The sequence below is a fragment of the Paroedura picta genome, chromosome 12 (assembly GCF_049243985.1).
Source record: "Paroedura picta isolate Pp20150507F chromosome 12, Ppicta_v3.0, whole genome shotgun sequence".
Taxonomy (NCBI): domain Eukaryota; kingdom Metazoa; phylum Chordata; class Lepidosauria; order Squamata; family Gekkonidae; genus Paroedura; species Paroedura picta.
The window spans coordinates 4,906,044-4,923,390 of record NC_135380.1 but is presented as its reverse complement, the minus strand read 5'-3'; the positions used below and the strand labels follow the sequence as shown (position 1 = coordinate 4,923,390).

The following is a 17,347-nucleotide window of genomic DNA, read 5'->3' as shown; positions in this document are numbered from 1 at the left end:
CCCATCTGTAATACTGTTTCCACCATTTTCATGTCACATTATACATCAACAGTACCTTGCAAACAAAAATAACTTTAATGTCACAACACGCCTACAGAGCTGCGCCTAATCAAATGGCAGACAGGGAAAAGGTAAAGTGGTAGGAAAACGAGAATTGCATAAGACCGGGCAGAATTGACGGCATTACGATAAAAGAGTATCCTGGAAGAACTGTGTCTTCAGGCTCTCTACAGCCCCTTAAGAAAAGCACCAGGAAGATTAGAGAGCAGAAAGACAGGGGGGAACTGTTCCTCTGGGATTCTCTTTTTGTTGTAATGCTGTCAAGTTCTGCAGGGTCTCATGCCACGTTCCATCTGGCCTGGGTGAGACATTCTGCCCACTAGGGATGGTTACACCTGGTGGCGTTTGGAAGCTCAGTCCCTCGAGGGGCTCAGTATTAATTTTTATCATTCCCATTCTGTTCTCTCTGCCAAAAGCATTCAAGGCAGGTTATGGACAATATAAACAATGATGATGGCATAAAATATTCATATATTAAAATGGCACTAGTAAAACAGACATCACCTACTCCAGAACACTGAAACAACAGTGCCTTTCTCAGAAGCATCTGTGAGGAAATGCGTCTTTTTTCTTTGGAGGTTTGAAATGAGCAAAACCTTCACTCTTGAGAACAGGTAGGAAGGGGGGGGGGAGTCAGTTCCATTGCTTTGCAGACCTCAGCTTCATGCACATGCTAATAGGTCTAACTAGGGGACAATAGGAGGGTTCAGTCCCCCCCCCCCCCCGCCAAGCAGGGTTCAGACATTTGGGTGGTATATAATACTAGAGAGACATCATAAGCATATTTCTAGAGACTTTAGGAAAAGCCTCTCTGACCTGGTCTGATCTGGTCAGTGGGTGGGGAAAGGAGAAGCGCTAAATCTCAGAGGAGCAAAGAGGAAGGGCAGACAGAATTCTTAAAGGGGCACTTCAAGCCCTCTTAGTGGCTATGAATCGGCCTCTCAGCATCTTTCTTTGGCCCACCCTTTTTCCCAGCTCATTAAACCCGTGTGCTGCACCCACTTACTATTCCCGTAGGGTGGAGGTTCAATGCAGCCACACAGTTCTCCACCGTTGTCAACTTCGCACGTTCTGTTGGGACAATCTGCCCCGACACAGGGATCTTCAACCACTCCTGCTAAAAAGGAGACGGACAAAAGGCGACCAATTTATTTTAAGACCGGTGACCTCTGCTGCGGCTTGTCATGTACGTGTTCAGAGTTCAGCCCAAGAGAAGACTGGCGACTGCCCTCGATTACCGCCGCAGCACCCCCGAGAGGTGTAAATGCCTCTGTAGAGGGAGGTAGACATTACAGTTCCATTACATGCTGGATGTGTTGTGCACCTTGCACTTTGCTGAAAATGAGCACAATCTGCGGTGAATCAGCAGGCTGAATGTAGATGCTGCACAAAAGGCGTGTCGTGGCTTTTTCCCCTCTCTAAACTGCTCTAGTTTGCAAAATCATTTCCTTGATTTGGGGAGCCCCATTAGAGCGAGTCAGCAAACCCCTTGGGAGAACGGAACTAATCCTAGTTCACTTACAGCAATTCTCCTTCTCAATCCACTCGGTGCTGAGGATGCCGAAGGAACGGCAGGCCTCCCCGTAGGCCGCGAGGGAGCCGCAAAGCTGGTACTTCTTCTGGTTGTAGCAGCCGTCGAGGAAACACGATTCGTAAAAAGGCAGCGGGTCCAGCAGGCCGTAGCAGGGCTGGAAGAAGCCCTTCATGTCGGTCAGCTTCAGGCAGTAGTTGTCGTTCTGCAGGACCTGGATCTGAACGTTGTCGCAGTTGGCCGCGTAATGAGCGTACTGGAGCTCGTTGCAGCTGGAAAGGAGATTTCAAAACATTCGCTCAAGATGTGGGAAGGCAGTGGGGAGGAAGTGTGGGGATGAATTGGGTGTGAGCACTGCAGCCCCTGGCTCACGAACCCATCGAAACTCCACCACCCAGTGGCCAAAGGTAGTGGCTCAGTGGCCTCAAACCTCAGCAGCCCCAGTTACAGAAGGATCTCAGGTTCGAGTGGACCTCTGCCCTGGTGGTTGGAGAGCTGCTGTCACACAACAAAAGGGTGGCACAAGGGAAGACAGAACTAGAAGTCCAACAGCAATAGGCAGCTTTTTATATTTTGGTTCTAAGCACTCTCTGCCCACACCCGGCTGGGCCAGGGTAGCCCGATTTTATTAGATCTCAGAAGCTAAGCAGGGTGGACTCTACGTTAGTCCTTGGATGGGAGACCACCAAGAAAACCCTGGGTTGCTAGGCAGAGGCAAGCAACAGCAAACCACCTCTGAAATCTCTTGCATTGAAAACCCTATAGGGCAGGGGTAGTCAACCTGTGGTCCTCTAGATGTCCATGGACTACAATTCCCATGAGCAAATGCTGACAGGGGCTCATGGGAATTGTAGTCCATGGACATCTGGAGGACCACAGGTTGACTACCCCTGCTATAGGGTAAGTCCGCTTTGACTTGATGGCTCCATTTGTAAGCATTTGCACACTCTCTTCAGATTTTTCCTGTGCAGCCGTTCTAACCTGGAGGTCTACCCCCTTCCCTCTGTATTTTTTCCCCAAGTGAAAGCAAGGGTTGGAATCCTGTGGTCTCCAGATTATTGTAGAGGCTTTTGGTAAAAGATCGCAGAGAGATGAGTCTTTGCCCTTACCCCGGACAATAATGTATGAGCCACAACAGACTCATCCCTCAGGGACGGACAGTGAATGGCCTTGGGTTCCTTTCCCGCGTGTGACAGTTCACTCGCAGCTCACCTCTTCTGCATGCCGTTGGTCTTCCAGCTCTGTGCCAAGAACACACTGCTGACCACCGGCTTCCCTCGCAGGGTGACGTAATCATCCGTGCGGTCCCCGTTGAAATTCCCACAAAGGCCACAGACTTTATTGTGCAGCCTTTCGCCAATGCTGATTTTGATGACATTGAAGCCATTGTAGTGGATCTGGATATCAGGGCTCGTGTCGATGACCAGGAAACCCTCCATGCTGTATATTTTGGTTGACAAGCCAGTCACGAAGGGGACATTCACCTGGGTCCCATTCACCTAGTTAGGGAGATAAACAGATCTTAGAAGGAAGGGGAATTGGGAAGTCTCCATTCTGGAAGAACAAAGTCCCCCATCGGGACTCAACCACTGAAGGTTGCTCATCTGACAACCAGGACCTTAAACGTACTGATTTGGTTTCCTGGTGTTAGGTGTACTGCAAATTCAAAATACACCTATATTTTGGTTGTTGTGCAACAGCCATAGTTCAGTCTGAAAAAAAAAAGTAAGTTCTTTGCAAAAATAGTTTGTAAAAGACAGTTGGGGCCCTCATTGTGAAGAAAGGTAGACGGGGAAAGGGAGAAAGAGGGAGAGGGGGCGGAGAGAGAGAGAGAGAGAGAGAGAGAGAGAGAGAGAGAGAGAGAGAGAGAGAGAGAGAGAGAGAAGCAAGCAATGGAAAATCCCATGGCCGGAAGCAAGCACAGAAAGGCTTTTCCAGCCTCCCAGAGATGGAGACTTTTGGGGAAGGGTTGCCAACCCTGGGTTTAGAAATTCCAGGAGATCTGAGGTGGAGCCTGTGAAGGACAGAGCCTGAGGAGGGGGAGGAGCTCAGCAGGAATATGATCCCATCCAGGCCACCTTCTGCCATTTTCTTCAGGAAGCTAAGCACAGTTGGCCCCAATCAGCACTGGGATAGGAGACCAACAAGGAAGTCCAGGATCGCTACTACCCAGAGGCAGGCAATGGCAAGCCACCTTGGAATGTCTTTTGCTAGGAAAATGCAACTGCAGCAGGAAGATTCAGACTGCTGGCCACCTACTACCCCCAGAGTTCTCACTGCCCACCGGATCCCTCTAATGTCCTAAGGGGGGCTGCCGACCCACTTTGGAAACCCCTGTGCTAGATCCTCGGAATGTAGAATGCTCACGGTGGGACCTGCCAGCTACCTCCAGATGATATTTGAAAACCTCCTTAAAGTGGCACAACGAGACATCCGTGCTGTACCTTGACAGTGTTGCGATCACTAATAAGAATCTGCTCCTCGTTAATGTAGAAGTAAACAGGTGAGATGATTGTCAGGTTGGGGGAAGACCACTTATCAAAATTGATGATGAGCTGGAAGGAGACGTCGGGAAGTTTCTGGCAGATGGTGGAGAGGACGAAGGCGCAGTTAGCGGGGAAGTGGAGGAAGGCACCATCAAACGTGCGGAAGACTCCTCCGCCCGCCGCGATGCAGTAGGACGTCTTTGTGCTGAAGCATCCCCGGACTCCATTCCGGAGGGCGCACTCCTCGTCCGACTTGCACTGCCGGGGGTCGCACTGGATGAGGTTGCGGCGAAAGCAACGGCAGCGGCGTGTGCAGTCACTGCTCCAGAAGAGCTGTTTGGGCTGCAGGGGAGAAGCCAGGAAGAAAAGTGCTAGTTGCATGACTCCCCCAGGAGACGAAGCCCACAGCACATTCACTTGAAAATGCTTCAACAGGAGGCACAATGCATGTGCCATCCATCCCCAAACCACCCAAAGACATTATATACCCAGCTTCCAAAGTGATTTGATCCTAAGGAATGCTCAAAACATTCAACAACAACAACAAAATTTAATTAATACAACAGCAAATCCATAACATTTTAAAAATGCCAATTATAATCACCCTGGAACACCAGGATGTTGCTCCTTGAGGGATACAAAAGTCTCCAACAGCTTTTGAAATGAGTCAAGTGAAGCAGAAACATGAGATTCCAGAGGTGGGTGGTGACTACTGAGAAGACCCTGCTTTTGGTGGACAGGACACCTGTATTTACCCAGATTAAGGTTCTAAATGATGTAATCAACTTATTTTCGGGTGGGAAGGTTTACATGGTTGTCCATATGAAAACAATATGTTGAGATCACTGTCATATTTTGGCCGCCTGACCCTTTCCACCTAGAGAGAGGAGGACACCGTCTCCATAGTGTGCATGTTTCAGTATACATGCTTTCCCTGACCAGGTGTCTGTACCTGGGTCATGAAATATAAATTTGTAAAAGGCCTCTGGTTTATGAGAAGCAATGCTACAGACAGCATGACCCCCTATTTTGGTACATAAGAACATTGGAAGAACCCTGCTGGATCAGACCAGTGGTCCAACTAGTCCAGCATCACACAGTGGCCAACTAGTTCCACTGGAGGGCCAACAACAGGGCATAGAGGTCAAGACCTTCATGAGAACATCAGAAGAGCCCTGCTGGATCAGACCAATGACCCATCTAATTCAGCATCACATCTCACACAGTGGCCAAGTAGTTCTTCTGGAGGGACAACAAACAGGCTATAGAGGTCAAGACCTTCATAAGAACATCAGAAGAATCGTGCAGAATCAGATCAACAATCCATCTAGTCCAGAATTGCATCTCACACAGTGGCCAGCAAGCTCCCACAGAGGTCCAACAGGAGACCAGCAAGAGCCTGATTTCGGCTTTGTTCAAACACATCTGCTGAAAAGGAAGATGATGTAGAATGATGTCTTGATCAAGACAAGAGTTATTTCAGCCAGGAGAGGGCAGTCGTGGAGTACATATGCAAAGCAACTCATTCATTCTTGGCTAGCAATTGATCTTACAGCAGATGAGAGCCAATCCATTTTAGGGTGCCGTCATGCATCCTCAGTGAAATCCGTAGATTACAGACGGATGCTTCTATCTCCATAAACAGGCACCCATCCAAAAGCTATCCAGGATTATGGTTGCCTTTGGGAATGCAGTACTTTAGTGCATTGTTGGAAATGCCAGAAATTGCCCCTTCAGATATTCAATTCTATACTTGGTGGGGATTCATCATCATCATCATCGATTTTCAGCAGGTTAATTTCTCATGTGATGGGAATGGATACCCATTCATCTCTTGCTGCATCGGGTAATGACTTGTAGTCCTACCTGGATAGCCCAGGTGAGCCTGATCCTATCAGATCTCACAAGCTAAGCAGGACTGACCCTGGTGAGTATTTGGATTCGGAACACTAGGGGTTGTGGTGGCGAGGTAGGCAATGGCAAAACCACCTCTGAACACCCCTTGCCTGGCTGCCGGACGGTCCTCAGATCTCCTGGCTACACCACACATACATGCGATAAATAAATAATAGGGACTGAGCTACAGGAGAGCCAATTGTCCTTTCACTCAAGCACCATGTCCTGTCGTTCATTTGAGGGCCTGGTTCCTTAGGTTCTGTGGGACCCAGGGCATGGTTGAAAGGCAAAATGATGCAGTAGCCTTGCTAAACTTAGAGACCTCTGTTTCTATTCTACTCATGTCTGAGAGAGGGACCTTGACATGCTGTCTCTAAGATGCTTCTGGATTTGAGGCCAGGTGTTCTACTGCAGGCAAACACGACTAACCGCTGAAACTCTCTTGCTAAAGCTTGAATGAGAAGCAGATCCGGAAACCCAACATATACTCTGGAGTTCTAAGGGAGGAAGAAATGTAATAAAAATTATTATTATAGTCTCTAATCAAGCGTGGTGAGATAAGTCGCTGGACCTCTCTCCAGCTTAACGCAATGGAAGATAAAAGGAAACGAAAGAGCACCAAATGTCATATTCCAGAGACAAAGAATCTTTCCAGGAGATGTGCACGAAGGCCTAAAACAACCTCAGATTTCCTGCCGCTAATCTAGCAAGGATCAGAGTTTTATCCAGTACTCCCCCTTCCCATTTGGGCATGTTTCCGGCCAATCAAAAGGGTTGTGGCAAATTCTGAGCAGATTCTATTGGTCCGACACCAGCTTGTAAAAGTGAGGAGATGCAAAGTTACAGTTTCCACAGCAACCTCCTTCCTTCCTTCAGAGGAGAGCATTACAAATATCCTGTTGACCACCGAAGTGTACTCTGCAGAAGAGCACAAATTACATTCCACCCTTTCACTATCAGATTTATGGAATAATTGAGAGCATGAGCTGGCTCCTCCGTCGATAAGAGGCCCTGGCACCTCATTTTTAAAGGACGGGGGAAAGTGGAGAAACAGAGCTGGTAAACAAACCATTCTTCATGCAGCCATCTTGGAGCCTGGACTGGCGCAACAGATCCTTCCAACAACAAAAGAAATGGTTTGCATCTCAGAAACCATGAACATGCTGAAAGCTGCTTTCAGACAGCGAAACCCTTTTGCAACGAATCCTTCCCAGCGCTTCTCTGGCATTTAAGGTTGGCAGAGTTTAAATTTGCAAAGGAGGAGTGAAGAACCAGGCTGCTTAAAGAATAAATGAAGAGAAACCACTAGGCAAGGAGAGAAGAGAGTTCTCACTGGCTAGCTGCCTGTTGCCTGCCATCATTGGTTCTGGAGACAAGTAGGTGGAGGTGTGCTTAGAGAGCAAAGTGTCTCCTGTTGAGACAATCAGGAACAGATAATTTTAAAATCATCAGGAAGTTCCTATCTTATGCTAAATATGCATCTCCTGCAGGATGCCCCCTGGCTCAGGGACCCAACCTGGATAGGTCAAGATGCCTCCTGCAGGACACCCTTTATAGTCGGCTCAATTATGCACACTGCAGGTCTCATTCCAATATTTAAGACTTTTGTGTCGGGCCCCCCTCCCCCCCAAAAAAAATCAAACCAAGGGATGCTTCCTAAAATCACATCCTGCCCCCTTCCTAGATGATTGTCCTGTTCTTCCCACTTACTGTTTTCATTCTAAATTCAAGCTTTTGCTCTTCTCCTGAATTTATCACTTTCACGGAGAGTAAACGGCCTGAATTCTACAGCGGCTCTGGTGTAAGTAACAGGGAAGAATCTCCCCCTGGGTGTATGCAAATGGATGCCATAAAATGAAAGTTTAATTTTGTCGTATTTCCCTCCCAAAAAAGCGAGGCTGAAAGCATAGCCCTTATTACTGAGAATTTGTCATTACATTGTGAGAATTAAACTGATTAACGAGACACAATGCACAGAACTATAGCACTAAATACATTGCCGTGGTTCATTATTTCGGGATGGTACATGGAGATAATGGTGAAGAAAGCTGAAAAGATGGGAGCGGTGAAAACTAGCAAAGGAGAAGGGAGGGAGGGAGGCCTATAAGTTAGCTGCAAACTCCCCCCCCCCAAATTCCTTTGAAGAAACACAAGTTTGTTCCCCAGGGCATCGTGCTTACATCCTCCAAAATCCACCTATTAAGACAGCGTCGGCAGCAACAAATGGCTGACACGCAGCCTTCCATCTTCATCTCCTTGTTTGAAAAGCATTTACTATCCCAGGGGTAGTCAAACTGCGGCCCTCCAGATGTCCATGGACTACAATTCCCATGAGCCCCTGCCAGCAAATGCTGGCAGGGGCTCATGGGAAATGTAGTCCATGGATATCTGGAGGGCCGCAGTTTGACTACCCCTGTACTATCCAATCCCACCGGTGGCTCATAGACGAAAAACACACCATGATTTGTGTTGTGCGCTCTCCCATTCTACAGGTCTTGCTGCTGCCGCGGCCACCACTTGACAAATATAGATATAGATGAACTCCTCGAAGAAACCCTCATTGGGCCATGACAATCCTCAAGGTTCAGGACCGTTCACAGAGAGCATCGGAAACAGCGTTCGCTCAGAAAGGCCCTGATTTCTCCCCAAAGCTACTCAAAGTCCCGTGAAGGCAGATTTGGTTGCATTGCGGATTTGTTTCTGCCCGTTTTGAGATGACGTACACCTGTGCACAGCTTTTAAGGGTAAGAATTCACATTTTATTTTGAAGCACTCTCACACATTTTTTGACCTGGGTCTGTCTATAAAGGTAAAGGTATCCCCTGGGCAAGCACTGGGTCATGTCTGACCCTTGGGGTGACGCCCTCTAGCGTTTTCTTGGCAGACTCAATACGGGGTGGTTTGCCAGTGCCTTCCCCAGTCATCACTGTTTACCCCCCAGCAAGCAAGCTGGGTACTCATTTTACCGACCTCGGAAGGATGGAAGGCTGAGTCAACCTTGAGCCGGCTGCTGGGATCGAACTCCCAGCCTCATGGGCTGAGCTTTCAGACGGCTGCCTTACCACTCTGTGTCACAAGAGGCTCTTTTGGGTCTGTCTATACCGCCCCGTTAACAGAAAGAGGGTTCTAAGTGGCTTTAGAGAAAGAGAGTTGGACGCTCCCCTTTCATTTCAAAAGGAGTTCAGAGCTTTCCCGTTCAGTGTCACTTTCACAAAGGCGTTTGTATCAAAGGCATCATCAGAAATCACAAATTTGAGCAGAAATGTTGGGCATTCTCACCCCATACTGATGGGGATTTTGCCCACACAGCCCGCTCTCTAGGCCAGGCTTTCTCAACCAGAGTTTCGGGAATCCTTGGGGTTTCTTATTCTCCTGGGGTTTCTTGGCAGCCCTGGAAGGCTTTCCCGATTGAGTGGGAGTTAATTAATTTTAATGGATTTAAAAAAAATTGTTAAACATTTATTGGATGATATGACCATATATGGTCATGTCAACCACCACCACCCGTCCCAAAATGCCGAATGATAGACCTGGAGGGGGCGGGAAGGGGAGGGGCCCCAGGTAGAGATGTAAACAGCTAGGCTTCCCAACTATTCTGCATTCAAGAAATCCTTACAGGGCTGTAAAGAAACCCCATGGTTTCACAACCACCTGGTTGAGAAAGCCTGCTCTGGAGTGTCCAGTAGAAGAGAACGTTTTTTTCTACCCTGGTTTTCACTATTCAAAACCATTTACAAACATCTTTCCCCTCCTCTCCCCACAACACACAACCTATGAAGCAGGTGGGGCTGAGAGAGCTCTAAGAGAACTTCTCTACAAGAACAGTTCTAAGACAACTGGGACTAGCTCAGGGTCATTCAAGTCAGCTGCACATAGAGAAGGAGTGGGGAATCAAGCCCAGATTAGAGGCTGCTGGCCTTAACCACCATACCAGCTGCCTCTCTAATATATAATGGCCCTAGAAAAATGTCCTGCCTAGTATGAGTTCCAGTGAGGGTTGCCAACATCCTGGTGAGACCTGGATTGCAACGATCAGCTCCCCTGGACAAAATGGAAGCTTTGGTGAGTGGACTCCATGACGCTAGGCCTTGCCAAGGTCCATCCCCTTCCCAAGCTCTACCACAAATTCTCCAGGAGCTTCCCAACCAGGATTTGGCAACCTGAGTTGCACCTGTGTTTTGTTTTTGGGTATGTCACTGTGGCACAGCTAGCCTCATCTCCCATGCCCACTGCTGGCATCTCAGATGCATACCTCCCCAAAAGGCAGCCCTTCCCCCCCCCAAAGCCCCTTTAGGTTGGAAGCCACGCCTCACCTCGTAATATTTGCCGTCGGAGTAGCAGCCGCAGTTGTGTGGAAGAATGCAGCTCTTGCCATTGAGGACGTAGCCCGGGTCACACTGGCACCCTTCCACGCAGTAGTGGTTGCAGTCGCTTTTCAGTCGGATGGCGGCGCAGCGGGGCTGGCACACGCTCACGCAGCTCTCGTAGTGGCTGTTGGGAGGGCAGCTGACCGCTGGAACAAGAGAGGTCGGGCTTAGCCCTGGGTTCAAGTTTTCTTCATGCTGCTTTGGGATTAGACCCCCAGACCTGCTTGTGTCATGCTTCCCTTCCAACTCGGGGACCCAACCTGAATAGGCCACGCGAGTCGGATCCCGTCACTCCTCAGAAGCTAAGCAGGGTCGGTCCTGGGTCGTATTTGAAAAGGAGACCTCTAAGAGCTGTGATGCAGGGGGAGGGAATGGCTATACTTCACACAAGCCATATAGTAAATAAATAATCTTCTACCTGACTTGGATAGCCCAGATAAGCCCGATCCTGTCAAACCACAGAAGTTAAGTAGGGTCGGCCCTGGCTGGCACTTAGAAGGGAGACTTCCGTTATACCAGGGCCATGACACAGGGGCAGGCCCTGGCAGATCACCTCTGATCACCCACCCTCTCAGAGCAATATCATGGAGGGCCACCATGGTAAAGGGGGGAATCGATAAACTTGCCATTTTTCATTGGGGTGAAGAATCTGCCCCTCTATCTCTCTTTGCCCACCACTGCTCCTGTGGCCAGTGGGAGAGAAATTAGGTTTTAAAAATTGCCATCAGGCAGTGAGATAAGGACATTTCCAAGGAAAACTGGAAAGTGACTTAGTCCACTCTAGCAATTGCCAGAAACTTCATGGCTTGGCCATAGCGTTTCTGGTGATTCCTAGAGAGGCATGCCATCCCTTCCAAGTCACACCATTTATTGCTATCAACCCCCCCTCCCGACTCCTCCCAGTTACCATCTGGTGGCTAGCAACCCTAGGAATCAGAATAAACACCCCCTTCCCCGCATGCAGGGATCTTTTGGGGGGGCTCTAACCCATTATGTGTGCCCATGGGCAAGGGCACCTTTTTTGGGCTCCTTGGCCCATGAGTCAAGTTTTCAATCCGTTCCCCTGGCATTCCAAAGTAAACTGAGCAAATACTTCACTTCCATGCACTCCCCCCCCCCCAAAAAAAACCAATTGAGATCAAGTCCTTGAGATTAGGCAGCAAGGCTGATTTAGGCCATCAATTTGTGGGTAGAAAATGATCCCGATTTAATTTTTAAATCTTATTAGTGATGAAAATGACTTTTCAATTGATTTTGCCAGACGGCCCGTCTGCCAGGGAGGCTCTGCATCTTCATTTTACGAGGAGCGTAATTGAACAATACATTGTAATCCCATTGACAAGAGGGGCGACTCTCCCTAGAACAAACGGTAATCTTTCCCTCGCATGTTTGGGCTAATTAAATTTGCATTTGACAAATGAAGAGTGGCTGCTTTTCGGACAGGAGGTGCAACCTGCAACTTTCTAGAAAAGGGAAGACGGAGAAGAAGAGCTTCCTTTCATGAATCATCCCTCTTGCAGAGGGGTCTTCTACCTGACAGTGCTCCCTAAGGACTCTTGGTTTAAAGGCGCAAAGGGTTGGGCAACAAACGGAGTCTTGGAACTGCAATTAGCAAGTAATGGGATGAAGTCAGCCTTGAAGGGCTGTTGTTAAGCTCTTTAAGCAGCTGAGCGGTACCTGTGTGCTCACTAGTACATCAAGTGGTCAGAGGTGAGGTTGCATTGGAAAAATCCCAAGTACATGACCTGGGGATTCCTCTTATTTAAGATCGGCTCCTGCTCACTTCCTCTTTCTTCAGCATCCTCCATTGAGGCTTTCTGCTGATCTGTGAGATGTAGCCTGGCTGCAGCCTAGCCATAAAGGCTTGAAATGTGCTGCTTTTGTAACCATTCTTTAAGCTTTTGTACTCTGCTTCACTAAGGAAACTGAAGAAGATGCATATGATATATTTCTGTAAATAACCATGCTGTAAAGATTCTCTCTTTTCAACCTCAACATGCTGTGAGTCTGGATCTGTGCCTCATCCTCAAAGGTAACTAATAACTGCATGCGTTCAAAATGCTCTGTTACTCTGCAGCTCCAATTTTCTGGAGGGACCTAGGACCGAGTCTAGTCGGAAAGTCCCAACACAGAACAGACTTTCCTTGTGCTGCCTATGAACAAACTCAGCAGCTCTCGCTAAGACCATATTATTGCTTAAACCAACGGCCCACAGCCTTTGTTAGCCTGTGGGAACCTTTGGAATTCAGACCCCAGGTGATGGGCGCAATCCCAAAATGGCTGCCTCAGGAGCTGGAGCCACACACACGCCCCAAAAAAGTCTAAGCACAGGAAAGAAGGAGGATAATTTAAAACATACACTGGAGAAAATCAAGTGAGAGGGTAAAACCAACCCTGCGGTGGTAGGAGCCACCAAAGCAACCATATTCTTATCTGCACAGCTAATCAGATCTTCAATCTGAGTGCTCCACTAATTTCTGGAAACACTCAGAGGAGACCAAGTAAAGTGTCTGTGGGAACCATTCTGGGGGCCTCTGATTTAATCAGTGATTCAAAAACTAAATACCGTATTTGCCGGCGTATAAGACGACCCCCCAACATTTCCACTCAAAATATAGAGTTTGTTACATTACATTACAGTACTAGGGGCCACTATGGGCAGCTCTGTCTATCCCAACTGAAGTGCACCCGGCGTATAGGACGACCCCCCCACTTGGAGGCATGTTTTTCAGGGGGGGAAAGTAGTCTTGTACGCCAGCAAATACTGTACTTCACGACTTTGATCCACAGAAGGATGTGGATATGCGTGGAGAACACAAGTCAACATCGACTCAGAGCTGACAGGGGCTTTCAAACACAAGCAATGTCCACACCACGAACCCTCCAGGACAACAGGCCAGTTGTTAATAACCCGGGGGACAAACATGACCCTCCTGCCACTTGGAGAGACCCACGTCACTGCCTCCACCTTCCTAGCAACCAGGGCAAGGGCATCCCTCCAGGCAATGCTGTGGCAAGCTCGTAGCAATGAATCGAAGGAAATGCCAAAGACAGAAGGGGCTTCGGTGCCGAGTGCTTAAATATCTGTCAGATTTCGTGAGCAGCCAATAACTCATCCCCTTGCTGCTCCATTTCCTTTATGAAATTGGTGACATGAGAGATAATCTTCTGTGACTCCGGTACACATCTCTTTCATGTCGAGGTATTTGTCGAGCTATTCTTTTTCTCCTGTCTCCTCTTATCTGTGTCATTTTTATCCACTACTTTCCGTTTTGTCATTAGGTAGCCTAATCTGCGTCTCTCCGCCTCTTTTTCCTCTCCCTGGGAATCCTCAGGGCCTCCAATCTCTACCTTCCCCTCCCTTTGCTCATCAGAACCTCTCCAAAAGCTCAGCAGCTCACAACAATTCCCCACCTTCTTAACAAGCAGAAGTCTTCCTCAGACCCACTGAGAGTTTTGTAAAAAGGGAAGGACAATCATTCAAAGGGCAATCATGGCAGGACGCCAACCAGACAGACATAAAGGAGGTCCAAGGCAGAGTTTCAGAGAGAGGTCAGATGGCTCTCAGAGCGGTGAATGAACTGAACCCTGAAATCCCAAGGTTGGTTGTCAAGGCACTGGGCTGAAATGCGACTTTCTGAAACCAGGGCTGATTCTACACTTTATTTTTTCTGTTTGTGGATCCCGCTGAATTCAGATTGATTTGAACTTGGGTCTTCCTCTTCCCCTCCTCCCCAATTGAAGCAGAAAGTGTTCTGCACTCGACTGGGGAAGCTCAGAGAGGGGAGGGGAGCCAAGCACAGTAAGAATCTCCTTTCTTGAACTGGGCGGGGAGGAGGATTGGAGACAGCAGAGGAGGGGAGAAAAAACCAAGAGGCAAATCTCTTGTGAGAGAAGTTAGGGCTTCTGGAGCACGATCACTTTAAGACAAGCCTTGCAACCGGGAACCAGGAAGACTTTGAACTGACGCACTGGGCAATCAGGGAAGACTGCTTTGCTACCAGGCAGGGAAAAGGAAGTTAATTTGGAAAAAACAGGAGGCTGCACACTTATTGATAACGATTTTTCAAATATCGAGAGTTATATCCACTTCTAGATATCGCGGGGGAAAGGTAGGGTCACTCCGGATCAATAATGCATGTTGCAGAGAGAAAATTTAAAGTGCCCAAAATCAAAATGGAAATCAAGTTCAGTGTAGACGGCAGGGATTTATTCAGAGTGGGTAAAAAGCCCAGTGCAAAAGACACCCAAGAAAAGGACCAGCGCTGGGCACTGAAATTCGAAGAAGGATCTTGACAAGTGGGAGGGGTGGGTGGGTCAACATGATCATGTGTGGTCATCTCACCCAATAAATGTTTAACAAGCGAAAAAAACAGATTAAGAATTAATTCCCACCCATTCGGGAAACCCTTTCTGGGCCGTCAAGAAACCCCAGGGTTTCACAAAACCCCAGTTGAGAAAGCCTGCTTTAAATAAATAAAAAATATATTATTCTCGCATTCATTGCTTGGAATGTGTTTTGTATCCAGCAATTGTATATGGAATTCCTATACCTGCCTAAAACGCCTTTTTCCTTTTGTTTTAGGAGCTGGATCTGTCAGCCGTTAAACACTCAGTGGTTACAATGGTTATTTTTTATGCTGTAAACCAGGGGTAGTCAAACTGCGGCCCTCCAGATGTCCATGGACTACAATTCCCAGGAGCCCTTGCCAGCATTCGTTGACGAATGCTGGCAAGGGCTCCTGGGAATTGTAGTCCATGGACATCTGGAGGGCCGCAGTTTGACTACCCCTGCAACTTAGGGAGTTAAAACAATACATGGCACAAAGAACCACAGCCCAGGCATTTGCCTGCTGGGAACTCAACCTGGCCTACCAGGCCGGGCTGATGGGCATTGACTTCAAGACATGTCATCTTCCTGTCAAAAAACCGTAGGTCAGCCAGACCCAAAAGGAGTTCAGGAGGGAGGCACAAAGGAATAATTGTCATGGGTGGTCCTAGAACAGGAGGCTCCAAACTTTTTGGAATTCCGGCATGGCGTGGTGGGCTCAGCCACCAAACGGCCACTATACGATAGCTGCCAGCCTCGGGAGGCGGAGCAAGCCACAAAATGGCTGCCACAGCTTCCCTTCAAGTCACACTTTGAAGTGGCAGCTGTTGCCAAGGCAACATTAAAAAAAATCTGCACAGCCAATCCAATCTCCAAAGGCCAGTCAGAAGCCTTGGTGGACAAAACTCCACCTGGACCTGCTCATTATCTAAAGCACCCCTGGCAGGTGCTAGGAAAGGAATCTCAGGCCCCATGGCACCCAGTTAAGAGCGGTGGCTCCTAATCTGAAGAGCTGGGTTTGATTCCTCGCTCCTCCACAGGCTGGGTGACCTTGGGCTAGTCACAGTTTTGGTAGAGCTGTTCTCTCAGAGCAGTTCTGTTGGAACTCTCTCAGCCCCACCTGACTCACAGGGCGCCTGCTGTGGGGAGAGGAAAGGGAAGGCAAATGTAAGCCGCCCTGAGACTCCTTCGGGCAGTGAAAAGCAGGGTACCAAAACCAACTCTTCCCGTTGGGGACCCCTTGCCCTAGTGATTCAAAAACGAAAAGCTCTGCTCACAGCACGAGGTGAAGTTCCTCCAGCCTGTGACGGCGATCCCTTGCGTTTGGCAGGTGCTGGCGTAGTTCTGCAGCCAGCTGCAGGCCGTCTGCACCGCGCCCCCGTCGATGCAGGTGTCGAACAAGCAGTTCTTGTAGAAGAAGCTGGGGCTGACTTTGCTGTGGCACCTGGAGAAGACCCCGCTCTTGCTGGGGATCAAGCTGCAGAGCTGCTGGGGCTTCCAGAAGCCTTCCACCTTCCCACAGGTGGGGCATCGGTCGCCGCAGCCCACCTGACAGAAGGGGTCCCGTTTGGCCCAGCTGTGGCCGAACTCTTGGATGTTAGAGATGATGAGGCCTGTGGCGGTCTGGAGGTCGTCGCTGGGGTTGCCGTTGTATCTCCCGCAGAGGCCGTATGTGCGGTTCTGGAGGCCGCGCGGGATGGTGACGGAGAGGAAGGTCTTCCAGTCGTAGACCACCTTCAGGCCAAAGTCGGTCTCCACCACGATGTGGAACCCGAAGGCAAAGATGTTCACCTTCCCTTGGCCCAGCTTCAGCGGCAGGTAAAGGCGCTCGTTGTTGATCTGCGAAGGGATGAAAGGGAGGCCATCAAGGAGGGCCACAAGGTGGGGTGCCAATATCCAGGTGCTGCCTGGAGATCTCCCACTATTACAATTGACTTCCAGACGGCCAAGGTCAACTCTCCTGGAGAAAATAGCTGACTGGGAGGCTGGCTTTATGGCGTGATACTCTGCTTAGGCCCCTCCCCTCACCCATGCCCCTCCTCTATGGCGTTATACCCTGCTGAAGTCCCTTTCCGGGTATCTCCACCCTCCAGGTATCTCCACCCCTCTCCAGGTATTTCCCAACCCAGAGCTGGCAACTCTAGGCACACATCTTGAAAGCCAGTCCAGCGGGGTTAGCCGCCAAGCTCATATTAGAGCTTTGAGCGAGTCACCAATGCTCAGTCGGACTTAAATTATTCACCCGATATGGCTTTTGCTCTGCTCCGAGCTCCTCAGAGAAAGGATAAGGTGCATATGCAGTGAAATAAAAATGAAATATGACACTTCGCAAGGGGGAGACGAGGCCAATTTATGACAGTAAACTACGCGGGCCATAATTTTGGCTCCAGGCGGAGCTGGATTAAGCCCATGGAACTAAATATAGAGCGCATTCATTTTTGATGGCTGCCTTAAGTTATTTTGCCCACCTGACCAACTGGGGAAGTTGCAGCGCGCCAGTTTTAAGGCTGGCCGTCCCTAAAGGCTCTTGGTTTCGTGGCTCCAATGGACTCTCTATCCACAAACAGGAGGGGAGTCAAAGAGCAGCCAACCACAAAGGACTGCGGCAGCCTTGACTCCATGACTGGAGGGGAAATCCCAGGCATCTCCCGTCAAAAGGATTAGGCAGAGTGAGAGC

At 49.0% G+C, this 17,347-nt stretch overlaps 1 protein-coding gene across 4 annotated transcripts in view; it reads right to left on the bottom strand.

Annotated features, from left to right (window-relative positions):
- The window catches only part of TECTA (tectorin alpha), a 78,537-nt gene that overhangs the window by 11,122 nt on the left and 50,068 nt on the right, over positions 1-17,347 (bottom strand). For 3 of the 4 annotated variants that reach the window (XM_077306133.1, XM_077306132.1, XM_077306134.1), the window contains 6 exons: positions 15,948-16,509; positions 10,287-10,486; positions 4,036-4,419; positions 2,804-3,090; positions 1,583-1,863; positions 1,067-1,177 (listed from right to left, as the gene is read on the bottom strand). In XM_077306133.1, coding sequence (XP_077162248.1) covers positions 1,067-1,177; positions 1,583-1,863; positions 2,804-3,090; positions 4,036-4,419; positions 10,287-10,486; positions 15,948-16,509 — 1,825 coding nt within the window. The remainder of the gene's footprint in view (positions 1-1,066; positions 1,178-1,582; positions 1,864-2,803; positions 3,091-4,035; positions 4,420-10,286; positions 10,487-15,947; positions 16,510-17,347) is intronic. The other variant, XR_013225907.1, reaches the window with a different exon arrangement.